Below are 21,565 nucleotides of genomic sequence, written 5' to 3'. Positions count from 1 at the left end.
GAAAAGTCCCATGAGCCTTTGCTGCCAGAGCATACTTCAGATTTTTTCCACGTCCATGAGCAAAAAAACAAACAAAAAAATGTGGGCCACTGCAGTAGCTGCTAGTTTAATTATAAAAAATAAAACAACTTTACTTAAGAAGTATTTGCATTTCATGTATTAAATTATTACATTTGACCCACAGGCCTCAGACTGATGTTCGTTTTGGCCCTCTCAGGGAAAATGTTTGGGCACCCCTGGGGTGAGGGGTCAGGATTATGCGATAGAAATGACCAGTAAATGAATGAAAGTCAATATATTCCCATGAAGATAGAAGAACAAACGTGTGTTTGTGTGTGTTTAGCTGTTCACTAGAATTCAATGTTCAAAAAGAAAACATTAGAAATATAAATGTAATGCTGTAATCGTAACATTTTCTTTTCTTTGAGCGTAAAAGGTGGAATTCAAAAACTTTCTCAGCCAACAAATTTTTTGATTTGATTCTTATTTAAAGTGACATTTAAAGTCAGAATCTGTTTACGATTGTGCCACTTTTTCATGTTTAAGCAAACCATACAGTATACAAATTAACACTGTTTAATGTTAACGTATTTATTTTAATTATTTGACTTTATTTACAGCATGGGTGTCAAATTCAGTTACACATGGGGGGCAAAATTCATAACTTGATCCAAGAAATATTTTATCACAAATTATTCTTATAGAAAATAACGTTTTCTAAAAAAACATATCATTTACAAATACATAACCTAATAGATAATGAAAAAAGATTACATATATTAAAAATGAATCATTAACATTCATTTTTTAAGTCTTACTCTCAATTAACAACCTTTTTTATTTGTTGTATCTTAAAGATACTTTTGATTAGAATCCAGCAAAAATGTAAAAAAAAAAGATTTAAAAAACTCTCACTAAAAATCCAGTTGACTTTAAAATAAAAAAGAATAGTAAAGATTATTAAAGTTGGTTCTCTGTTGCTTTCCACACCAAATCTAAAGATTATTAATTTTTTTTAAAAACATACTTTGTTGTTTTTAAAGAGAAGAGGGCTTCTTCTGCCAACTCTTCCAAACAAACCTTTTCTCTAATTGTTCTGGTGGTTCGATCTTTCACCTTAAAGCTGCTCATCGATGCCTGTAGAGATTTTCTTTTGCTTTTTCTCTGAGCATTGCACGGTCTGAGTCTGACCCTGTTTGAAAGGACCTTTAATGATGGGTAATAGCATGTTCTGAGTCCCTCTTAAATCTTTGCAAGCCACCAAGATTATATTTTTAAACAAAATGGAATCTGCTGTTTTCCAAGTTTCGGCTGAATAACTTTAAAACCCGGTAAAGACCACATCATTTTTATTACGCATAAAACCCCAGAATTTAAAGACAAAACTTTTTTTTTTCATGACTGTATTTTGGATCTTTGCAGCAGTAATGGAGATAAAATGTAAAGTATTGAACATATAAACTAAACATTTTACTGTGTGTCATATAAACTATTTATTGTTCTGAAATGTAAAATTACACTAAATGAGCTTTAAGAAGTTGTTCAGTTTCTTTGATGTGACCTTTCAAATCAGCTGGCGGAAGTGAAAATGAGGAAATGTTTACACAAATTCTACAACCTAACCCTGATCCCTCACCTTAAACTCAGTTCACACATTAGTCCTAAACCTAACCATTACCTAAAAATAGTCTTTCCCTTGTGTGGACCAGGCAAAATGTCCTCACAAGGGTGGTTTAATGTCAAAATATGTCTGCACAATAGCAAAGCATGCACACTCTCACACAAACAAACACACACGGACAAAACAAGATTAAAAAATTGTTTTCATGTGTAAAATCTTTATTATGTGCACAGAACTGTTTGTCATGGGTTCAGCAGAACACAAGCTGACAGTGGTCCCTTCCCAACACCAATACGCACCGAAGGGGATAACTTTAGTTTGACTCGGAACTAAAGAGGCAAGAGGCACCACTACATTTTCACAACATTTACACCAGAAAGATGTAACCCTTCCCACCCAGATTTTATGGTCAAATTAAACCCAAACTGGTCCATTTTAGGCCCGGGACAAAACGTCTGAGGACGACTTCTTCCGCATTCTGAACGATGAGCAAACTGGTGGGAGGGAAAAAAATTCAACAGCTACTGTTTGAAATAAAAAATAAAAGAATCCAGCTTGACTAACATTGTTCTACCAAGTTGTGATTGGAATGTACAACAGAGTGGAGCAGGGGGGGAAACAAATGTAAAGTAGTGCTTAAAACGGCACACAATCCATATTTGGCAACACAATAAGAACGATGGAAATACTGATGCTACAGTTTGTCAGCCGTAAGTATAAACTGCACATACAGTGGTTTGCAAAAGTATTCATACCCCTTGAACTTTTCCATATTTTGTCACATTACAACCACAAACATAAATATATTTCACTGGAATTTAATGTGAAAGACCAACACAAAGTGGTATACAATTGTGAAGTGGAAGCAAAATTTTACATGAATCAAAACATTTTTTACAAATAAAAAACTGAAAAGTGCGACGTGCAAAAGTATTCAGCCCCCTTTTTCCTGAGTGCAACCAATTGTATTCAGAAGTTGCCTGATGACTGCTAATGACTCAAAAGGGTCCACCTGTGTGTAATCTAATCTCAGTACAAATACAGCTGCTCCGTGACGGCCTCAGATGTTGGTTAAGAGAATATTGGGGAGCAAACAGCATCATGAAGTCCAAAGAACACACCAGACAGGTTAGGAATATGGTTTTGGAGAAGTTTAAAGCAGGCTTAGGTTATAAAAAGATTTCCCAAGCTTTGAACATCTCACGGAGCACTGTTCAATCCATCATCTGGAAATGGAAAGAGTATGGCACCACAGTAAACCTGCCAAGACAAGGCCGTCCACCTAAACTTACAGGCCGAACAAGGAGATCACTGATCAGAGAGGCAGCCAAGAGGCCCATGGTGACTCTGGATGAAATGCAGAGAGCCACAGCTCAGGTGGGGGAAACTGTCCACAGGACAACAATTAGTCGTGCACTACACAAATGTGGTCTTTATGGAAGAGTGGCAAGGAGAAAGCCATTGTTAAAAGAAAACCATAAGAAGTCCCGTTTGCAGTTCGCCAGAAGCCATGTTGAGGACACAGCAAACATGTGGAAGAAGGTGCTTTGGTCAGACGAGACCAAAATTGAACTTTTTGGCCACAATGCAAAACGCTATGTGTGGCGGAGAAAGAACACTGCACATCACTCTGAAAACACCATCCCCACTGTCAAATATGGTGGTGGCAGCATCATGCTCTGGGGGTGCTTCTCTTCAGCAGGGACCGGGAAGTTGGTCAAAGTTGATGGGAAGATGGATGGAGCCAAATACAGGGCAATCTTGGAAGAAAACCTGTTGGAGTCAGCAAAAGATTTGAGACTGGGGCGGAGGTTCACCTTCCAGCAGGACAACGACCCTAAACATAAAGCCAAAGCTACAATGGAGTGGTTTAAAAAAAAGAATATTCATGTGTTAGAATGGCCCAGTCAAAGTCCAGACCTAAACCCAATTGAGAATTTGTGGCAAGATCTCAAAACCGCTGTTCACAAACGCTCTCCATCCAATCTGACTGAGCTTGAGCTGTTTTGCAAGGAGGAATGGGCAAGAATTGCAGTCACTAGATGTGCAAAGCTGGTGGAGACATACCCTAAAAGACTTGCAGCTGTAATTGCAGCAAAAGGTGGCTCCACAAAGTATTGACTCAGGGGGGCTGAATAATTATGTACATCGCACTTTTCAGTTTTTTATTTGTAAAAAATGTTTTGATTCATGTAAAATTTTGCTTCCACTTCACAATTGTATACCACTTTGTGTTGGTCTTTCACATTAAATTCCAGTGAAATATATTTATGTTTGTGGTTGTAATGTGACAAAATATGGAAAAGTTCAAGGGGTATGAATACTTTTGCAAACCACTGTAAGAATGTTTGACCACAACTTAAAAATAAAAAGTAATGTCCTAAAACGTCTTTTCTTCCAATGTGAACACAAGCTCAGAGAGTTTTCCTTTCCCTTGTGTGTGAGTGTGTGAGAGTAAAACGGGAGGGCTGATGAGTAACGATAAAGTTCATCTTGGAATGTGAGCTCGGTCTCGTCCTCCGTGACGAGGCCGAGCTCGCTGAATCTTGAGAATTTGGCCGGTGGGTTCCCAAAATGAGACGCTGCGTCTCACATCTTGGCAACCTGCTCTTCGAGTCTGGCGATCCGACGGTCCTGAAGGATGACGCGGTCCCTGAGGGACTTAAACTCTCGGAGTACCTCTTCCAGTTTGTCTTCCATTTTCTGGAGGGGGAAAAAAAATGCAACGAAACGATTTTTAGACGACAATTAGTGTCAAGAACTGGAACAAGAAACTGTTGCTAATCTGAGCAGTGGAGAAAGTGATCAAATAGGACACAAGTTCATGGATTTGGTAATATTTTCCCTGTGCTGCTGCTGCTGCACCAAAAAACCAAACGCATACTGAATTCTAACTTTCTTAAAGGGAACTCTGACTGCTTGTAATATTAGACATTATTTGAAAAACATTTAGTTCAACTGTAAACATACTGTATGCTGTTCAGTATTTATAAATTAAAAAGAATATATTGTTTCAGGGAAGGCAACAAATAATTTATGCTGCAAAGCATACTGGGTAAATGTTCTCCGGTGCAAGGCTGTGAGCGAGCTCTATCCACCCTGAAGCTTGAACAATATCTGACGTTCTGCCCTTTTAAAAGAAACTGGAGTGAGTTGTGACAGAGGAGAATGTAAAAATAATGCATCCTGTAACTAAAAATGTGGACAGAGGACAACAGAGCTGCTTCACGTTAGGAGAACCTCAGCTAAACCTGTTAGCTTTTGTTTTAGCACTCAAGCTAATACGGAAATATATGCGGCTATATACATGGCAGCATAACATGATTAGCTCAGGATCTAACACTATATATTACATTACACGTAAGCAAATCAGGTGAGGACGTTTTTTAGGACAGACAATAGAAACTTTTCTTATTGAGGAGTTGGCAGTGGTTCGAAATCTGACTCCAAGCTCAGATCAAAACTTGAGAGCCCTTTTTATACTGTGTATGTATTAGCTTGGGCGCTAACGCTATTTGTATCGAACAATACAGATTAAAAATTTTTTTGTTTTTATCAACTTGTCCTCTGAAGATGCTCTGTGTTGAAGGCTCAGTGGGTCTGTGCTCGACTCTTCCACCTAGGGTGCATTGTTGAGCACAGATCCACTGAGAAACCTGTTGTTTCAGCAACATTTAATTTAAAAACTGGACTTTTGAGATTAAAAAAATGTTCATGAATAATTTCAATAAATTACAAGTTAAGAAAGGCACAGATATTTGTCTTTTTTGTATCTAAAAAAAATTGAATCGTGAATTTTCTGCATTGTTACACCACTAATATCGCCATATATGTGTATTAGCTTAGGTGCTAATTCAAAAGCTAACAGGCTAAGCTGGGTTTTCCTTCCATGAAGCAGCTCTGTCCTTATTTCCATCCAGATTTTCAGTTGCAGGCTGAGTCATTTTTACATTGTCTTCTCTGTCAACGCCTTCTGGTTTCATTTAAAGAGGCTGAACGTCCGATAGATTAACCTTCAGGGTGGATAGAGCTCACAGCCTTGCTTGTAAACTCGGTATGCTTTGCGGCGTAAATAATATGGAGCTCTCCGTGTAGCGATATTCGTTTTTTAAATTTATAAAAAAAACTAAACAGCCTAAAATATTTTCACTGTCCTTGTTTTACAGTTCAACTAAATGCTTATCAAAAATATCTAATGTTACAACTAGTCTGGGTTTCTTTTAATCTAAAATGAAAGCTGTAAACAAACAAACAAAAACTAAACACTCACTGCTGAGGACTGTGGGGGCGTGTGCTTCTGGATGGTGGGGACGCTTTCCGCTTTCGGCGCCGGCTTGCTCTCCAGGATGTTCTTCTTGACCACCTTCAGGTCCCGGTTCTTCGTGGAGACGTAGCCGTCTTTGAGCGAGATCAGGATGGGGCCTCCGTTCTTGCCCGCGAACCACTCCTCTGCCTCCAGGGCGGGGTCGGGGCCGGCCGTGTCCGGGTACAGGTCGTCCTGGAACAGGTCAGACTGGTCGCGCGTCGAGGCAAAGAAGCGGGGAGAGAGAGGGAAACGTTAAGGTTCGAGTGCAGGAACACAGCCGTAACAGAGATAAGACACTCACCTTACGTGGGACTGTCATTATAATCGGCTCACATTTTCTCTCATGTAATTTGTAAAACCTGCAGAGATGATAAACATGCTTATTACTGAAGACAATTAAATCATTTATTCAAATCCAAAAAGAAATACAATAACACCTAAATAAACTTTAGGTGTAACATCAGGCTAAATTTAAAGAAAATGTTTAAATAATAAATGCACAGGTATTGCTTATTTGCAGCCACTTTTAGAAGAAATGTAACATGACATCAGACGCTTTCATCAGAATTTTACACAGTGAGCTGCTGTGGAATCTATTAATATCTTTCAATTCATTCGAACCATTCTTTGTCTGTTCATATGACGTGCAGTTGTGGTAAAAAAAACGTGTCGACATCTCCATAAAAGATGATGTGTTTGACTAATATTTTAAAGAGATAATCATAAAGGCAACAAAATAAGAAAAAACAGACTAGGTCAAATAAATAAATAATAATAAACTTAAAGCTACTTTATTTCTCTGACGTGTGTTACACAAGTTACGGGCTTTACTTATTCCTCACAGCTTCCGCTTTTTAGCTTAGCTTTTGTTTTTAAAAAGCAAACCAAAAACCCTCATGCTGTAATGTTTCATGATTTTTCTTCATTCAAACCCTGAAAAAAACATTTGTACTCTTCAGAAAACAAAATGCAGTCTCAATAGTACCTTGCAATTTCACATTTGTTGACATCCAGGCCTCTTTTGGGCATGTAACCCATTCCTCTCTGGGGTTCTTTAGTGGAGAAGGTGTTGAGGTAGTGAACGAACGGGGCCTCTTCGGTGATCTCAAAGTACCGAATGCTGCTGTCGCCCTGAAGACACCGTGGGATTTTTTAATCTAACATTTGGAAACAAAACTTTGTAATCTGTGTGTGCGGTGTTTTTTACACTTTACCTTTCCACACAGGTAGACTATGTTAGTGTCAGGGTCATAAAAGGGCAGCAGAACTCCATTACTGGTGTCCATCTCTTGAACACATATCGGCTCATCCATGTTATCCTGCAGACACAAAAACACACATTTCAGGTGATTCATCAGCAGATTGGTTCAACCGTGCTACATGAGGTGAAGCGTCTGCGTAAATGTTTTTTTCTTTGTGTTTATCGCCCCCATCTGGACAAAAAACAAGATGCAACGTTTTGATAAATAGCAGCCCTGTTAAAAAGTCATGTTTTCACGCATCTCTAAACGTTTATGCCTGAAGGCTCTCTCCAGCATTCTGAGACGTCCACTCACACTTTCCACACGTCTGTATCTCTGCAGACTTGGACTAGAGGGTAATTTCCGACAACTCACAACCGTGTGGCGATGCCACATTTATGATTGTCGGGGGGAAATCCCAGGTGGAAGGAGCAACCAACTACAACATTAAAAACTAAATTTTATTTACATAAAAGTTTAAACACATGGTTTTCTGGTGAGTCATGGTTAGAGCTGCATGTGGTTGTTCTTCCTGTTGGATGATGGTGAGATCATGTATTCCAATTATCTTTTCATCAGATTTGATTCTGACCCCTTCTGTGTCGCTCTGTGATATTTCAGCTGTTTAGATACTGTTTAGATCAGTACTACGACTTTTGGCTTTTGTAACTTTTCCAAGTATTTAACTTTATTGTATGATCATTTGATCACACTATGATCATTTTTTCTTCCGTACGTTTTTTGGCACCTAACTCGTTCCACAATTTTCATGCTATTTCAGCAATTCATATAACAAAATGTTCAGCTCATTCATGTGAGGGGTTATACTTTTTTTTTTTTTAGCTATTTCACCTTTTTTACCCACTTTTTTGCCATTGAAAATGAATGGAGCTGTTTACAACATCCTTAAACTACTTTAAAATGTTTGTAAATCTTTACAGCACCTTACACATTTTGTTCTGCTTCAGCTCTTTTTTCATTTTCTTGTGCTAATTTTAGCTACGTTTTATTTTTTTGTTGATTTTATCTTTTTTTCTGCTATTAAAGCTAAAATTCTGCTTCTTTCTGCTATTCTTCTGCTTTTTTCTACTTTTTTGTGCTACTTTGTGTTATTTAGGCTTCTTACAGATGCTTTCTGCTATATTCAGCTATTTGCTGAAATTTTAGCTAATATTTAGCTGCTATTAGCTAAGGTTAACTTTTTTAGGCTAAATACACTTTTCAGCTAAATTTAGCAAACTTGTGCTCCTTATGCTTTCTTATGCGAATTAGAAAAATTCCAACTACTTTTTAGCTGTTTTACTGAAAATGTCAGCTGTTTTAGCCATTTTACTACAAATAATCACTTTTTTGTACCTATATGCATTTTTTCTGCTAGTTTTAAATTTGTTACAATACTTTCTCTATCTGGGTGCTAATTTCAACTTCTGGCTGCTACATTTAGCCTATTTTATGATACTTTTAGCTTTAGATCTGCTTCTTTCTGCTATTCTTTTGCTTATTTTACTTTTTGTGTTTTTTTCTGCTACTATTATATACAGTATGCTATTTATGCTTCTTGTAGATGTTTTCATTTATATTCAGCTATTTCAGTTTTTAGTTGTTTTCAGCTAGATTGGTGCTCCTTTTTACTGTTTTTCTGCAAAGTTAGGCTTTTGCTTCTTTCAGCTTTTCAAAATGAGCTCAGATTAACACTTTTCCTATTAAATATTTTCAGCTCAATTTCAGCAGCTTTCAGCAAGAAGTATTCACACTAGCATTTTTGCAGGAAATTGCAAGTTTTAAAATGTTTTTCTTATACACTGAAATTGAAAACTGCTTCAGCATATTTTCTCTAGTCTTTGTATTTATATACTAAATTAGGTTTTTAGCTAAAACCTTGTTATTTCTAGCAAAGATTTTGCTCCTTTTAGCTGTTGTTCAGCTTATTTTAGCTTTCACAACTCAGCTGTTTCAGCAGTGTATTTCTGCAGAAAATGCAGCTTCTTTAGTTAGTCCTAGACATCAGTCAGTGTGTGTTTCAGCGTGCTACAGGGTGAATAAGACCAACAGGAGTGACATACAGATTTCCACAGGGCTAGCTGGCGCTCGCTCATGCGGCTGAACCCAGTGGTGAAAATATTTCCATCTGCAAGAAAGATCGCTCTCATCGGCCGAGCTCCCTCGTGGGCTTTGTCCTTCTCCTAAAAATAGCAACAAACTTGTCAGAAATGCTTCATTGGCGTTTTGTTTTGCAGTTATGAGAGTAATATTACGGCACCCGTGAGGCACTCTAATCAAAACCCATTACAGCGTTTACCTACCCTCACAATCTTCTTTTTACGAGGGTCGATGACTCGGACCTTTTTGTCCTTGCAGGCGGTGCACAGCAGGCTGCCGTTGCGGCTCCAGCTGACACTAAAGATGACGTCAGGGTGCATGTCTTCCAGGTTGATCATGGCCTCTCCCGTCCCCACGTTCCAGATGACGATCTGGTTGTCGCACCCTGATGGAAAATGGACACAAGCAGTCTTGAGTGAACTCTCGTTCTGGGGGTTTACTTTCAGAGAACCAACCAATGCAACAGAAGGCGTTCATATACTGTAACTGGTCCTATTTTGAGTTCAACTGTGTGCAGTAAACACACCGTAGGCTGGCGAAGCAGAACTATCCCCTCAGGTGTAGAGGTGGTTAGAATAGTTACCTGCACTCAGGAGAACATTGCGAGCAGTCGGATGCCAGGACACAATACCGACCCTTTTGGAGTGACCCTCCAACACAACCACAGGCTCTGACAGGGCCGTTTCCAGTCCGTTCTCAGGTATCTGCCAGACCTATGACACAAAGACATGCTTTAGAAAACTACTGACTTTCATTAAGGTGGTGGGCGATAAAAGTGGAGCTTCGTCTTTGCCCACAGCCACCCTGAAAAACCTCTTACCATGACCGTGCAGTCCTCCGAGCCACTAGCGATGACCTGGTCATTATGAGGACACCAGTCGATGTCCAACACCGGGCCTGTGTGTCCACAGACTGTTGGGTACACCTTGTCTATACGACCAGTCTAAGAGACACAAGAGGATGAAGCAGAGAAATAAGCCCAACAACTCTTATCTGTTTCACAGGGTTCCTACAGTTAAAGGCAAGTTAAATTTAAGACTTTTTAATGCCAAGTGAAATTAAATTTAAGACCAATTTCATAATAAACACAAATGACAAAAAAATAAAAATAAAAACTGGCAGAAACTCATGAATCAAAGTATTTTTTGGTTGAAGTATCCAAATATTGCCAATTGTTTTTATACATATTTAACTATAGCAGAAATGTTCTTAGCAGTCAATTTTAAACTTAATTTAATGTCAGGAAATCCTCTAACAACCCAAAATTTGGAGTTTTAGGACCCACAGCGGAGTCTTAACCCCAATTTGCTTTAGATGAAACCTTAAAGTGCCTGTGACATCAAATTTTTTGTAAGAAAAGTGAATGCATTTTTGGAAAGACAGTATTAACATATTACAAAACAAATTTCACACTGCTCAGATGGACAATTGAGATATTTGCATGTGAAATAACATGAAGTGATGTCAAAGTCTGCATGTGAATATTTAAAAAAATAATTCTTATCATTTTAATATTTGAAATGAATTACAGTCATCCTATGTACCATGTCTTAGCATTGTTAAGACATTTGAAGATTGATTTAAGATTTTAAGGCTAATTAAGGCCTTATTTTTGAATTGACGAATTCAAAGACTTAAGACTTTTTAAGGATCTGTAGGAACCCTGGTTTCAGGTATGAAAATATAAACTTCAGTAGGTCTAATTAGTCTAACGAAAAAACATTTTCACCAAACTCACTCATGTTTTTAACTCTCTAAGAGCATCAACTGGCTGAGAGAAACATGACATGAAACAGGGACTATAGCTGGGTGATAACAGTGGGCTGATATGATGAGTGCTCATGTTTTCTGTCAGAATCGTTTGGTCTGAGTAAAGTCACTGTAATATAATCTTTACTCCCCATAAAAGCCTCAGGGAGCAGCAGAAGCAGAACTGATTCCCCACATGTTCTGAATTCACGACACTGTTTTACAAACAGTTTGCCTCTGGCTGTGCTTCACAGCATCAGGATTCAATCTTTAATTATTCTTAGACAAATTTGACATTTTCTTCCACTTTCTCCTTAAATGATCCGTACTGAGGTGAGTAAAGTAGTAACAGCTGAAAATAAGTAATACATATAAAGGTGAGAAGATTGTACGCGCTGCAGATTTAGGTCATTTTAGAACGAGTCCATGAAAGGCTCACCTTGTGCAAAGGAAGGACGAGAAAGGCTCCTCCTCCGCTCGCTTCGATGATGATGGCGACGAACTTGGGGTTGACGGCACAGAACGAGCTGTCCCACGTGACCCGGGACACACGGATGTCATCGTAGCACTGGTCGTTCCTCACAGCCTGGCCGAACACGTGGCGAAACTTGCTCTGTCGCACGACTCGCCGCGACATTTCTGCGGGGGGGGGGGAAGACGGTCATCATTGATTGTTTTTTCTAAAGCTGTGGACGTTTAAGCTAAAAACAAGAGTTTACAATAAACAGAATGTTATAGGTACAAATGATAAATGTGATAAATGTGACCCATCATATCAAAATGAGGATTAAGTCAAATTTGTTAAAAATGGCCCAACTACATTTTCAGATTCTGGCTTTAAAAGCTACATTTTGATACCTGGATCATCCTGATATCATAAGTGGATCCAGAGACTTAACTGGTCTTGTTGGTTACAATAACACATTACTGTTTGGTCTAAATCCTAATTTTATGTCAATTTATTGAGTAATTTTTTATGTTGATATAAAGAGGAAACCTCAGATAGTATTTGTATATTAAGATTTCCCAATTGGAAAAAAAACAAAAGCATTGCTAGCTCACAGGGAAAAATTCTAAACTTTAAGTAATTTTTCCTCAAAATCAGTTTTTTTGTTGCTGCTGCTAAAAAAATACTTCAAAAATGTTTTTTAGGATTATATTTCAGACACTTCATTCAAATGATACATTGAAAAGGCATTTATTTATTATACTCTGACAAAATGTAATTTTTGCACGTTGAAATCAAAACCCTATATCTGCCTATTTTTATATTCTCCACATTAGGACTTAATCCTCATTTCGATATGATGGGTCAAAATATAAGCTTTTAATTGATGGACTCCTGAAAATGGACATCTTATGGAGCTATAGATTCAGGAAAATCTCTCCCCATTCTGAGAATATACTTATTTGGTGTGACTGAGTTTTTCTGGCAAAAACTTGAGGTAAACGGAAAATGAGATACTTTTCTCCTCCATATGTCCAAATTTCCTGACATGTGCAAGACTAAGATAAAAGTCCCTGCTCTGTGTCGGTTGTCAGCTTGTAGCAGAAAAGTAGTTAGGTTGGCTTCTTTTTCTGTCCTGTGTGTCAATTAATAAATATGTAAAATGAAAACCATGCCAGTCTGGGCGAGCTGGCTACATAATGCAACCGTTTTAATGCAATTCTGAGCCCTAAACATGGAAAAACAGTATTTTAGATTTTGAATGCAGGAACCAAAAGGCTGCAGACTGTCATAACGGATGTTATAATTTTAAACTGCTGCATCAGTTCCTGTGAATGCACCACAGATGGCCTGTTACTGCTGCAACATTCTGGAAATGAGCTCAAATGTTGATCCATGTTTAAGGATTGGATTTCAGCTCGGTGTATCTATCAGTGCAGCGTTCCTCTTTAATATTTAACTGCCCTGTAATGATCCTTCTTTTAGTGAAGACAGTCGTTTTCACAGGAGACTATATTCATACCTGATACAATTAAATGCTCTAATGCAATATTTGATGCTGTAATCACTGTTTCGGTGACGTGTTTTGCAGAAACGCTAATCTCAGAATGATCGAAGCTGCAGTCTGAAGCGACAGGCAGAGTTTTTTTCTTTCTTCTGGCCGAACGGGTTCGTCATCACAACAGACCACCTGCTTCTTCACATTCAGTCACGGTGTTCTGAAAATGGAAAAGCTGACTCACCATCTTCTCAGATGTTGTGCAAAAACTTGGGATTTTTTTTTAAATCTTTAAAAGCATCTTTTATAAAGCCTGCAAAGAACCGATCTGCACTTCGTATCGTCGTGGCATTCATTATGCCAAGACTCCTGTAGTTTTAAAACAATTACATGTACATCCTTTGCCCACACGTGTGTCAATTATATAGCTTTTTTTTTTAGATTTTATCTCATAACTGTGTGGGTGTGCACAGCCTGATTGACACTCTCCTTCAAGCTTTCCCACATCAGGTGTCGGAGACGGTGTGTGCTGTTGTGTGTAAATGTCTTTACGGAAATATCTCAGCAGCTACTGGACAAATTTTACTGAATCTTACAGAAAGTAATCACTGGATGTACATCTACAACTGATTCATAAGCATCTGAATGACATTAGCAAACACAAAAATGGGTATAACTCAGTCAAATTTACATATATTGAGCTAAAATTTGATGTGGTAGTAGCTGGGAGTCATATGCAACCCATACTCTGATACGGCTTAGCATTATTTTCAAGGTTTTATGAAAACAGCTGCAATTCTGTCATTTCCCAACATAAGATGATTTTATTCTGGCGAGAAAGGTGGCAGACATCATGCATTCCTTTGAGGAATGGTTGGCCTTTACTTATCATTTGAGGCTGAAAGATAAATGGAGTTACTTAACGTGATTGATTTGATAGATGTAGACAACCTTACAACAATGCTTGGAGACGCTGACACATGTCACGTTGCTGCAGGGTGTCTGGACAGCACAGGACCAGAACAGCCTGTTCTAACATGTGCTGCTTTCGACAGAAGCTATCTGCATGAATTCACATATCTTCAGGAGAGAAATCGAGTTTCTCAACACTGAAGTCTTTGTTTGGGATCATACGTTGCTGCTGTCAGTGTCGACGCTTCATCATTTCAGTGTGCAGGACGTCACAGAGCATGATGACTGAGTGTTCAGGCTAAAGCGGCCCAAAATAACTCTGCCCAGATTGCGTGTCTTTATGGTAGTTTTGCCACATTTGGAAAATTCAGTGTCTTATTATGGTCATCTTAAATTTCTCTGTTATCATTTTACAGTTGCCTACAGGTGAACCGGTCTGTGAAAAATATATGCCAAAGGGCACAATGCAGTGCCATGTTCAAGAAATTCATAAGGGGAGTCTGATCTAATGTCACTGAGCAGTCAGAATGATGCATGAGCATGGTTTTTGACACGATGATGAAGAAATGGTTGAGTGCAATGTTAAACCTACAGATCAGATTTATGACAAGCCAATTTATCATATTAGCCAGGATCTTCAAAACAGATAAAGCAATTTTAAACATGAGTTATTAAAATAATGACCAGCAACAATGTAATTACAACTCTACCTATGAAATGTAGTGATTCTGGACACTATAAACATCCATTAGGAAATAGATGGGGTTGCCATTTTAAACTTAAAACATTACGACTGCTGTTACCTATGTTTTAAAAATATTTATATACTAATATGCAGTTTATTATTTTATTTTAATTTTTATAATGAGGAAAATCAAATCAAATAAATGTATTTATTCAGGGACAGTACGTTCAATAACTCCCATAAATTAAAACCTTGCTCTAGACAATTTAGGCTTTTAATAATAAAAAATAAACTAAAACTACAGTTTAAGTTGATCTAAAACTGCTATTATGAAGTTTTAGATGGGGTTTAATTATATGCTACATCGACTTGCCATACCCCATCATATCACTGGCATGTTAAACGTTTGAATGAGACCGATTAATTTTCAATGGGGAGAGCCGCACAGTGCAACCAACAATGGTTGCATAGCGAGCAATGATATTATTAATAGAAAACAAAGACCTCTTTTTAAAGAGGTGCACAAATTGAATAACGTCATCAAAAACACATTTATTCAGTGGTGATTTTGAAAAACTATATTGTGAAATGTTACCCAATTTTAACGTTATAATATAAAGCTAAGCATGCTAGTTCAAACTTAGCTAGTTTAGCTAACGCTATGGTTGATGAAAGCAGGGGGTGGAGATTGTGTGTTTTGGTGCGCTTCTCCAGATGTTATCACCTGGAAACATTCGAAGAAAACATTTAATCAGGTTAAAAGTTGACAAATGATACCACTATTAAATCTTGTGTTAAATGTAAATACACAAACCAGGTTTCGCAGCACTGGCTGGGCAGTAGGGGCACCTAAGGGGAAAGGGGTGCTTTTAATTTGATACAACACCGGGTTCACCGAGGCTGGTCCCGTTAACAGACCGATAAATACGTTTTGCCGAACATGGGCGGATTTTTAAAAACCATTATATACAAACAGACACGGCTGACTATTCGGTACCTATGCCATCCTGGCACAAGCTGGCTTAACGTAGCTTTATTTGCTCCTATTAGCAGTGCGTTTTTTGCATCCATCCGAACTGCTGATGGGTTAGCACGCAGCTAACTGTTAGCCACCGTGCAAGTGCAAGTGCAGAAATTTCCAACCGAGGATTTTGGGCTGCTCCTATTCCCAAAACCTCATCCAGCGAGCTCACATGGATGCTGCAAACCTGGCATATCAAAAAATGCAAAGACACCATTCAATCTTTCTTACCTCCTAAAAATCTATGCAAGATTTTTTTCGGGTAATCAATCTCAACACATGAATCTGGCAGTTAAGGCGCGCCCTTATCCTGCAGGACGTTGCTTTCAGTATCCCCTTGTCTCCACGAGGGAAAAAAAAAAAAAAAAACTCCAGCTGCGGTATTCTAATTCCCTCCTCTCGAATGTGTGACCAGAGCCAGAGTGTTTTAAATCCTCTTCCATGTACCAGTTGACAAACAAAGCATGTCCTGTCCACTCCTCACCTGCGGAAGACTGGCTGTACTCTGTCTCATCCCGTTAATAAATTCAATAGAAAGCATTGACGACTGTGGCTACTGCACATGCGCAGACCAGGAGCCAGATTTGATTTTCCCCAATGAAGTGAGTGAGGCTGCAGGAAAACCTGGTATCTCACACATGCCCCCACCACCCTCAAGTCTTTGAAAGTCTTTTTTTCTTGAGCTAAAGGGAAAAAAAATGTGGATTTCTTAATCAGCAGCATCTTTTATGTGAAAGTCCCCCCCCCCTCATCCCCATCCCACTGCACCCATCCCTTCCTGTCCGACAACAAAGACACCCCCACCCCTCCTCAATTGTCAATGGAGCACCCATTCACTGAGTGCCTCGTTGTAAATGCACAGAAAAGAGTTGTAGCTGTTAAATATTCTCTTTTTGTAAAAGGTTTGTCACAGAATTCCATTTTGAAACTTTTGAGATAAGGAATAAAAAAAAAACAACTTATTCATGTTTGTTTTGTTTATTTATTAATTCATTAAAACAAACAAAATAAAAACCTTTATACAATAAAAAACAAAACACAAGTCATAAATGAAAGGAAAGGAAGCAGAGAGAGAGGAAGAAATCTCATTATATCTGCCCTCTTTTCCCCCAAAATAAATTTTGGTGATAATAATAAACTTGTTTTACAGACTCAAACTAAAAAAATAAATAAATAAACAACAGTTAATTTTGATACATGCTTCGTAGTATCATATATATGTCCTGATGCATCTCAGTAATCCAGGTAAAAAAATCAAAAGGAAAAAAATTGTATAGGTCTTCTGGACGGGTTCTTCTTTAATGAAACGTTTCGTCTCTCTTCCAAGAGACTTCTTCAGTCTGAGAGTTTCAGGCAAAATTCAGGCTTTTGAGTCCTGCCTCCATGTGACTGATACTCACATCACATGGCTATCGTTCACACCTAATTAATACCTATTGTTAACAGGGGGTGGAGTGATACTGCCAATGGCAGCGCTGTAGGAGGGGGACAACTGAAAACGGAGGCCTCCACCTCTGTTTAATGATGGACGGTCTTTCTTCACCAAACTGGCTTCTTTTACTCCTCTCTCAAACCAACGTTCCTCTCTATCAAGAATGAGAATATCCTCATCTCTGAAAGAGTGACCGCTGGCCAGTAAATGAGTGAAAACTGCAGAGTTCTGGCCATTAGACGTAGCTCGTCTGTGTTGGGACATGTTTTAAATAAACTAGCTTTTATCATCTTTTAAACATAGAAATTGTTCTGGAAGTTAATATCAATATCAAGATTATTCTTTATAGGCTATCAATATAGATATATATCAATTAAAAAAAATCCTCATTGTGATTAATCTTGCCACCACAGCTCACTTTTTTTAAAATTTAGCATTCTATTTTATTTTTTTAGCATATGTGTTTGTAATTTTTGGTATTGTTCAAAATTTTACTGCCATGTTTTATATTTCATATTGTCTTTTACATATTTGTTTTTCACTTTGTAACGTGTCAAATTATGGTTGTATTTCATATTTGTGTCCTTTTTGTTAGTAACTTGGTGTTCTCCCACATAGCAAAATTGGTTTGGCACAGTTCTGAAAATACTGTGAATATTTGTGTGTACACGTTTTTGCTACTTGCTAGGGATAATTTTTGACCATTTTTCCAGTACAAAGTCCAATGAGGACCCACTGTTCCTTGTGAGGACAAAAAAACCCGGTCCCCTTTGGGGGAAATACTGTTTGTGGGTCAGAGGTTTGGACTGAGGTATGAGTTGAGGTTTGATTAGGTTTAGGGTTAGGTATGTACCTGTGAGGTTAGGTGTGAAGTTAGCCCGTATCTAGAAAGTGATTAAGAAAAACAAAGTAATCTAAATAACTGGTTAATAACAAAGATCAGTAAAATGAGTGAACGTGGCTTTAATCGATATTTTAATTTTAGTTTTTTGGAAGATGTGCGGCATCACCCCCAGGTATTACATTTATCCACATACCTGAGCACTAACACCTCTAGCCTAGATGCAGTTTGCCAGAAGCGGTTCAAGCGTGGCCCATTACCACATAAACTAAACAACTGGGCTAGTCGTGGTACTGACAGATCTGGACCACATATACAGTCGAGATTGTGGAATGCCATCATGCGAACAGTGCCATCATTGCCAGACCTGGCCCACATCCAGTTGAGAAACCACTTGCCATGCCAGCAGTGTCAGCGTGACACCAGGTCTGGCCCACATCTGTCTGTGGGCTGTTTCTCTTCTCGTTCTGATGGTTTTGTTATAATTTAGAAATGTATCTTATAAGAAAGGTACTGGTTCCTAAACTTCTTGGGTGTGCAGCGAAGACTGCAAACCGGGGACTTACCTTTCTTTGTCGGATATGTCTGGACATCTGCTGGTCTCTCCTTGGACTTTTGTGGGACATCAAAGGTGCTCTTCATTTGGGATACCGTCGAACTCGGAGTCTGCTCTGCCAAACGAACAGGAGCTTTGGGTGCCTCAGGTCTGACCCGACTCTGCTGTCTTTGCATTTGGTTGGCCTCTTTGACAATTTCCGCCACGGGCTTGTAGGAACCCACCTCACCACCCCGTCCCACGTCTCGGTTGATGCTGTGATTCGTCAAATTTTTGTGACAGCCGTAGTCGCCATTGTTAGCTGTACTGACCTGCTTCTGCATTCTTTCAGATAAGAATCCAGTTTCTTTTTGGTCTGAAATGCCACATTTTAAACTTTGGAAGTCACTATTAGGTGCATCGTCAGGGATGTGAAAGGCCTCTGTTGTCGTATTTACAAGAGGAGATGACCAGCTTCGCTTGGATCGTCTGTCTAAGAACACTCGTCTCTGCAACATGTCCAAGTTTTGAGGCTCATCCTCTGGAGACAGTTCTGCCATTCGCACACAGTACTCAAAATCAACCACGTCTCCAAATTGGTCATCTATACGCCTGGGAGACAGATGGTCCCACGATCTGATGTCAGCAGACAGTCGACGAACGTTGGCCGGTACGATGTAAGTGCCTGTTTCATTCCACAGCAAGCACATGTCCTGATTTGTAGGCTTGCTGCATGGAAGATCTTTGTTAAAATGAAAAGTGTGTCTCCTTTTGACCCTTTCCTCTGAACGCAGATGATCTTTGTCTCGTCTTTGCACATCCGTAGACTTTAACTGTGCAGTTTTGAGCTTTACAAAGGGGTTCTTGGGCTTTTTGGGGACAGGAGGCGGGGGACCCTTGACTTTAGTGTTTTCTGATGGCATCAGGTCACCGTTGGGACCGGATGAGGCAGGCATGGGCTCTGTCGTGTTGGTGTCTTTCTTCGGTAACAGATGAGTTAAAGGTGGAGGAGTGACGACAGCAGAGAAGCAAACGAGCTCGCTCTCTTTCTTTAAGCAGGCCACCTGTACCTTCCTATCAGTGTTTCCTGCCAGGGGAGGACGAGGCATTGCTTCACATTGTTCCAGTGTAAATGAGTGCAGCTGGGGCGCTACAGAAGGAGGAGTTGTGGACCGGGAAGAGTGAGACTGGCTCTCATCTTTTCTGGTGTTCAATAAATGACCTGACACCCCTGGTTTAGACCTCCAGGACACCGCTTCAGCAAACTTGTTCTCATGAGCCACTTGCTGGTCTTTAGGCTTGCTGTGTGTTAGCTCCTGTTTGATTTGAGCACCAGTGTTCTGCTCTGTCTCTGCAGTCCCTCCACCAGTTGTCTCGCTGCAGGCAACATGACTTACTCCTTTTAGCTGACACCTGCTGCCTGTCAGTTCAGCCAAATGTTGACCCATTTCCCTCTTCAAACAGTCTCCGGGTGAGCTCTCAGCACATGCTCCGACAGTATCGGACCTCTCTGTGTTGGGCTTCTCGTTATTCCCGTCTCGAGGAGTACGCCTGGAAGGTTGTGGGAGTTTGTCGTTGCGGGAGTTATCGGAATCCTCACCTTCTTTTTTGCTGCTGCTTTCTGCTTCAGACGACATCCAAGTCTCATCTTTTTCCAGCAGCACAAAGTCCTCCTCGTTACTGGGGTTGCATGAGGTCGTTAGACCCCTGCTTTGAGTCTGGGGGTCCATCTTACTGTTAGTTTCTGATGTGTTCTGGTTTTCCTGATCATCCATAGCTGTAGATCCACGCCAGGCCACAGTTTTATCCTCAAAGCTGCGCTTTTTGTTAGAAATTAGTTTTGTCTCCTTAAAGCTCAGGACTCTTTTCGACTCCAAAACAGTTGGAGTGATTCTTCCCCTGCCTTTGCCCACCCACTCTCCCTTAGTGTGCAGAAGGTGTCCCTGCTGACCCACAGGTCTGATTGGCTGCTCAGTTTGGGGGTCTGTACGTGCAGAAGTGACAGTGAGCTTCTTTGGTTGCCCCGTGGCCAAGTCGCTGACGCTGAACCCTCTAATCCCATCAATCCCCGTACGGGTTGCCGAGCTGCCATCGTCCGGATGTTTGCTCTCATCTGGTTCTGCGTTCTCGGACAGCCTCGTGTCTCCAGTTTGCTCAGACCAGTCGGAGTTATCTTGTGACTCCTCATCCTTTCCAGACATCCTCTCCAGCTTTTGCCCCATGGCTATTTTTTTTCTTTCTGTCAGCCAATTAGAAAAGACACATGTCAAAAACAGCACATATACAGGTTTTACAGTCAACTATTTCAAACTTTTCTCAGTCTTCCGTGACTTGCATTTTCCTTCCTAGAGTCTCACTATCTGTTCTGTCAGGAAGGAATGCTGTGGTGGCTAAAATTAAAACTGGTCTGACTGATGCCAGTGAGCCAAGAGTCCAAAAAAGAAACAAGATAAGCCAGATAAGAGGTCAGCTGCTGGGTGCCAAGGTCAGACAAAAAGCCCCAAACAAAAATACATCTGTTTATTATTTTCTTTGAACCTATAATCTCTGAAATTCATTAGTATTTTTGCTTAATACTAATTTGGGTAATTTGTTATGCATCACACTTTGTCAATTACTGCAATGAATAAAAAGCTTGTTTGTTCCCCCCTTCTGATTGACTGAATGTTTATGATTGTTTTGGCGACAGGGATATAAAGAAAGCTCCCCCTGAATACGTGATGGAGTCATGTTGGCTTTGTCTCGCCAAATTCAATTGTTGGGCCAAGGTTTGATAAGCAGAGTTTAACTGTGGTCATGATGGATGGCGTACGGGGGGATTATTTCAAAAGGAAAACAGCTCAACAAACTTAGACCGACATGTGCGACAAGTATTCTTAGCTTATAGGAAGAGAACTGTGCATAAAGAGGAAGGTCTAAAATAAAGTGCGGCTGCAGGTGGTGGTTAAGTTTAAACAAGAGTTCATTTGAATTCTGTGCAATAAACTGTTATTTGCTCATCCTTTTTGTCTATGTTGTCTAACAGAAACAAAGAAGTTTGTTTCATCTCAAAGAACCACATTATTTTTGATGAGTCACTGGTTCAGCAAAAAATCTGAATGACTTCACCAGATACAAAATCGAGTCTTTTGATGTTGTTGTTACTCTGAATAACAGATTATGACACTGCTTTATAT

General features: G+C 39.5%; 1 protein-coding gene across 2 annotated transcripts; it reads right to left on the bottom strand.

The window, feature by feature from the left end:
* Positions 1-3,922: 3,922 nt before the first annotated feature.
* coro1cb (coronin, actin binding protein, 1Cb) lies at positions 3,923-20,304 on the bottom strand. 2 transcript variants are annotated; one of them, XM_014003749.1, is made up of 11 exons: positions 18,421-20,304; positions 11,457-11,656; positions 10,089-10,211; positions 9,852-9,981; positions 9,472-9,653; positions 9,232-9,351; positions 7,142-7,246; positions 6,913-7,058; positions 6,229-6,286; positions 5,892-6,134; positions 3,923-4,324 (listed from the first exon to the last, which is right to left on the bottom strand). In XM_014003749.1, exons 1-11 carry the CDS (start codon positions 20,162-20,164, stop codon positions 4,211-4,213), a joined length of 3,165 nt encoding a protein of 1,054 aa, XP_013859203.1. In that variant the 5' UTR covers positions 20,165-20,304; the 3' UTR covers positions 3,923-4,210. The 2 variants fall into 2 exon arrangements, with proteins under 2 accessions (XP_013859203.1, XP_013859204.1); XM_014003750.1 differs by lacking the exon at positions 18,421-20,304 and adding an exon at positions 15,813-16,115.
* Between the last annotated feature and the right edge of the window lie 1,261 nt (positions 20,305-21,565).

This window comes from Austrofundulus limnaeus, unplaced genomic scaffold (assembly GCF_001266775.1).
Source record: "Austrofundulus limnaeus strain Quisiro unplaced genomic scaffold, Austrofundulus_limnaeus-1.0 Scaffold20, whole genome shotgun sequence".
Taxonomy (NCBI): Eukaryota; Metazoa; Chordata; class Actinopteri; order Cyprinodontiformes; family Rivulidae; genus Austrofundulus; species Austrofundulus limnaeus.
This window is presented reverse-complemented; position numbering and strand designations above follow the sequence as displayed.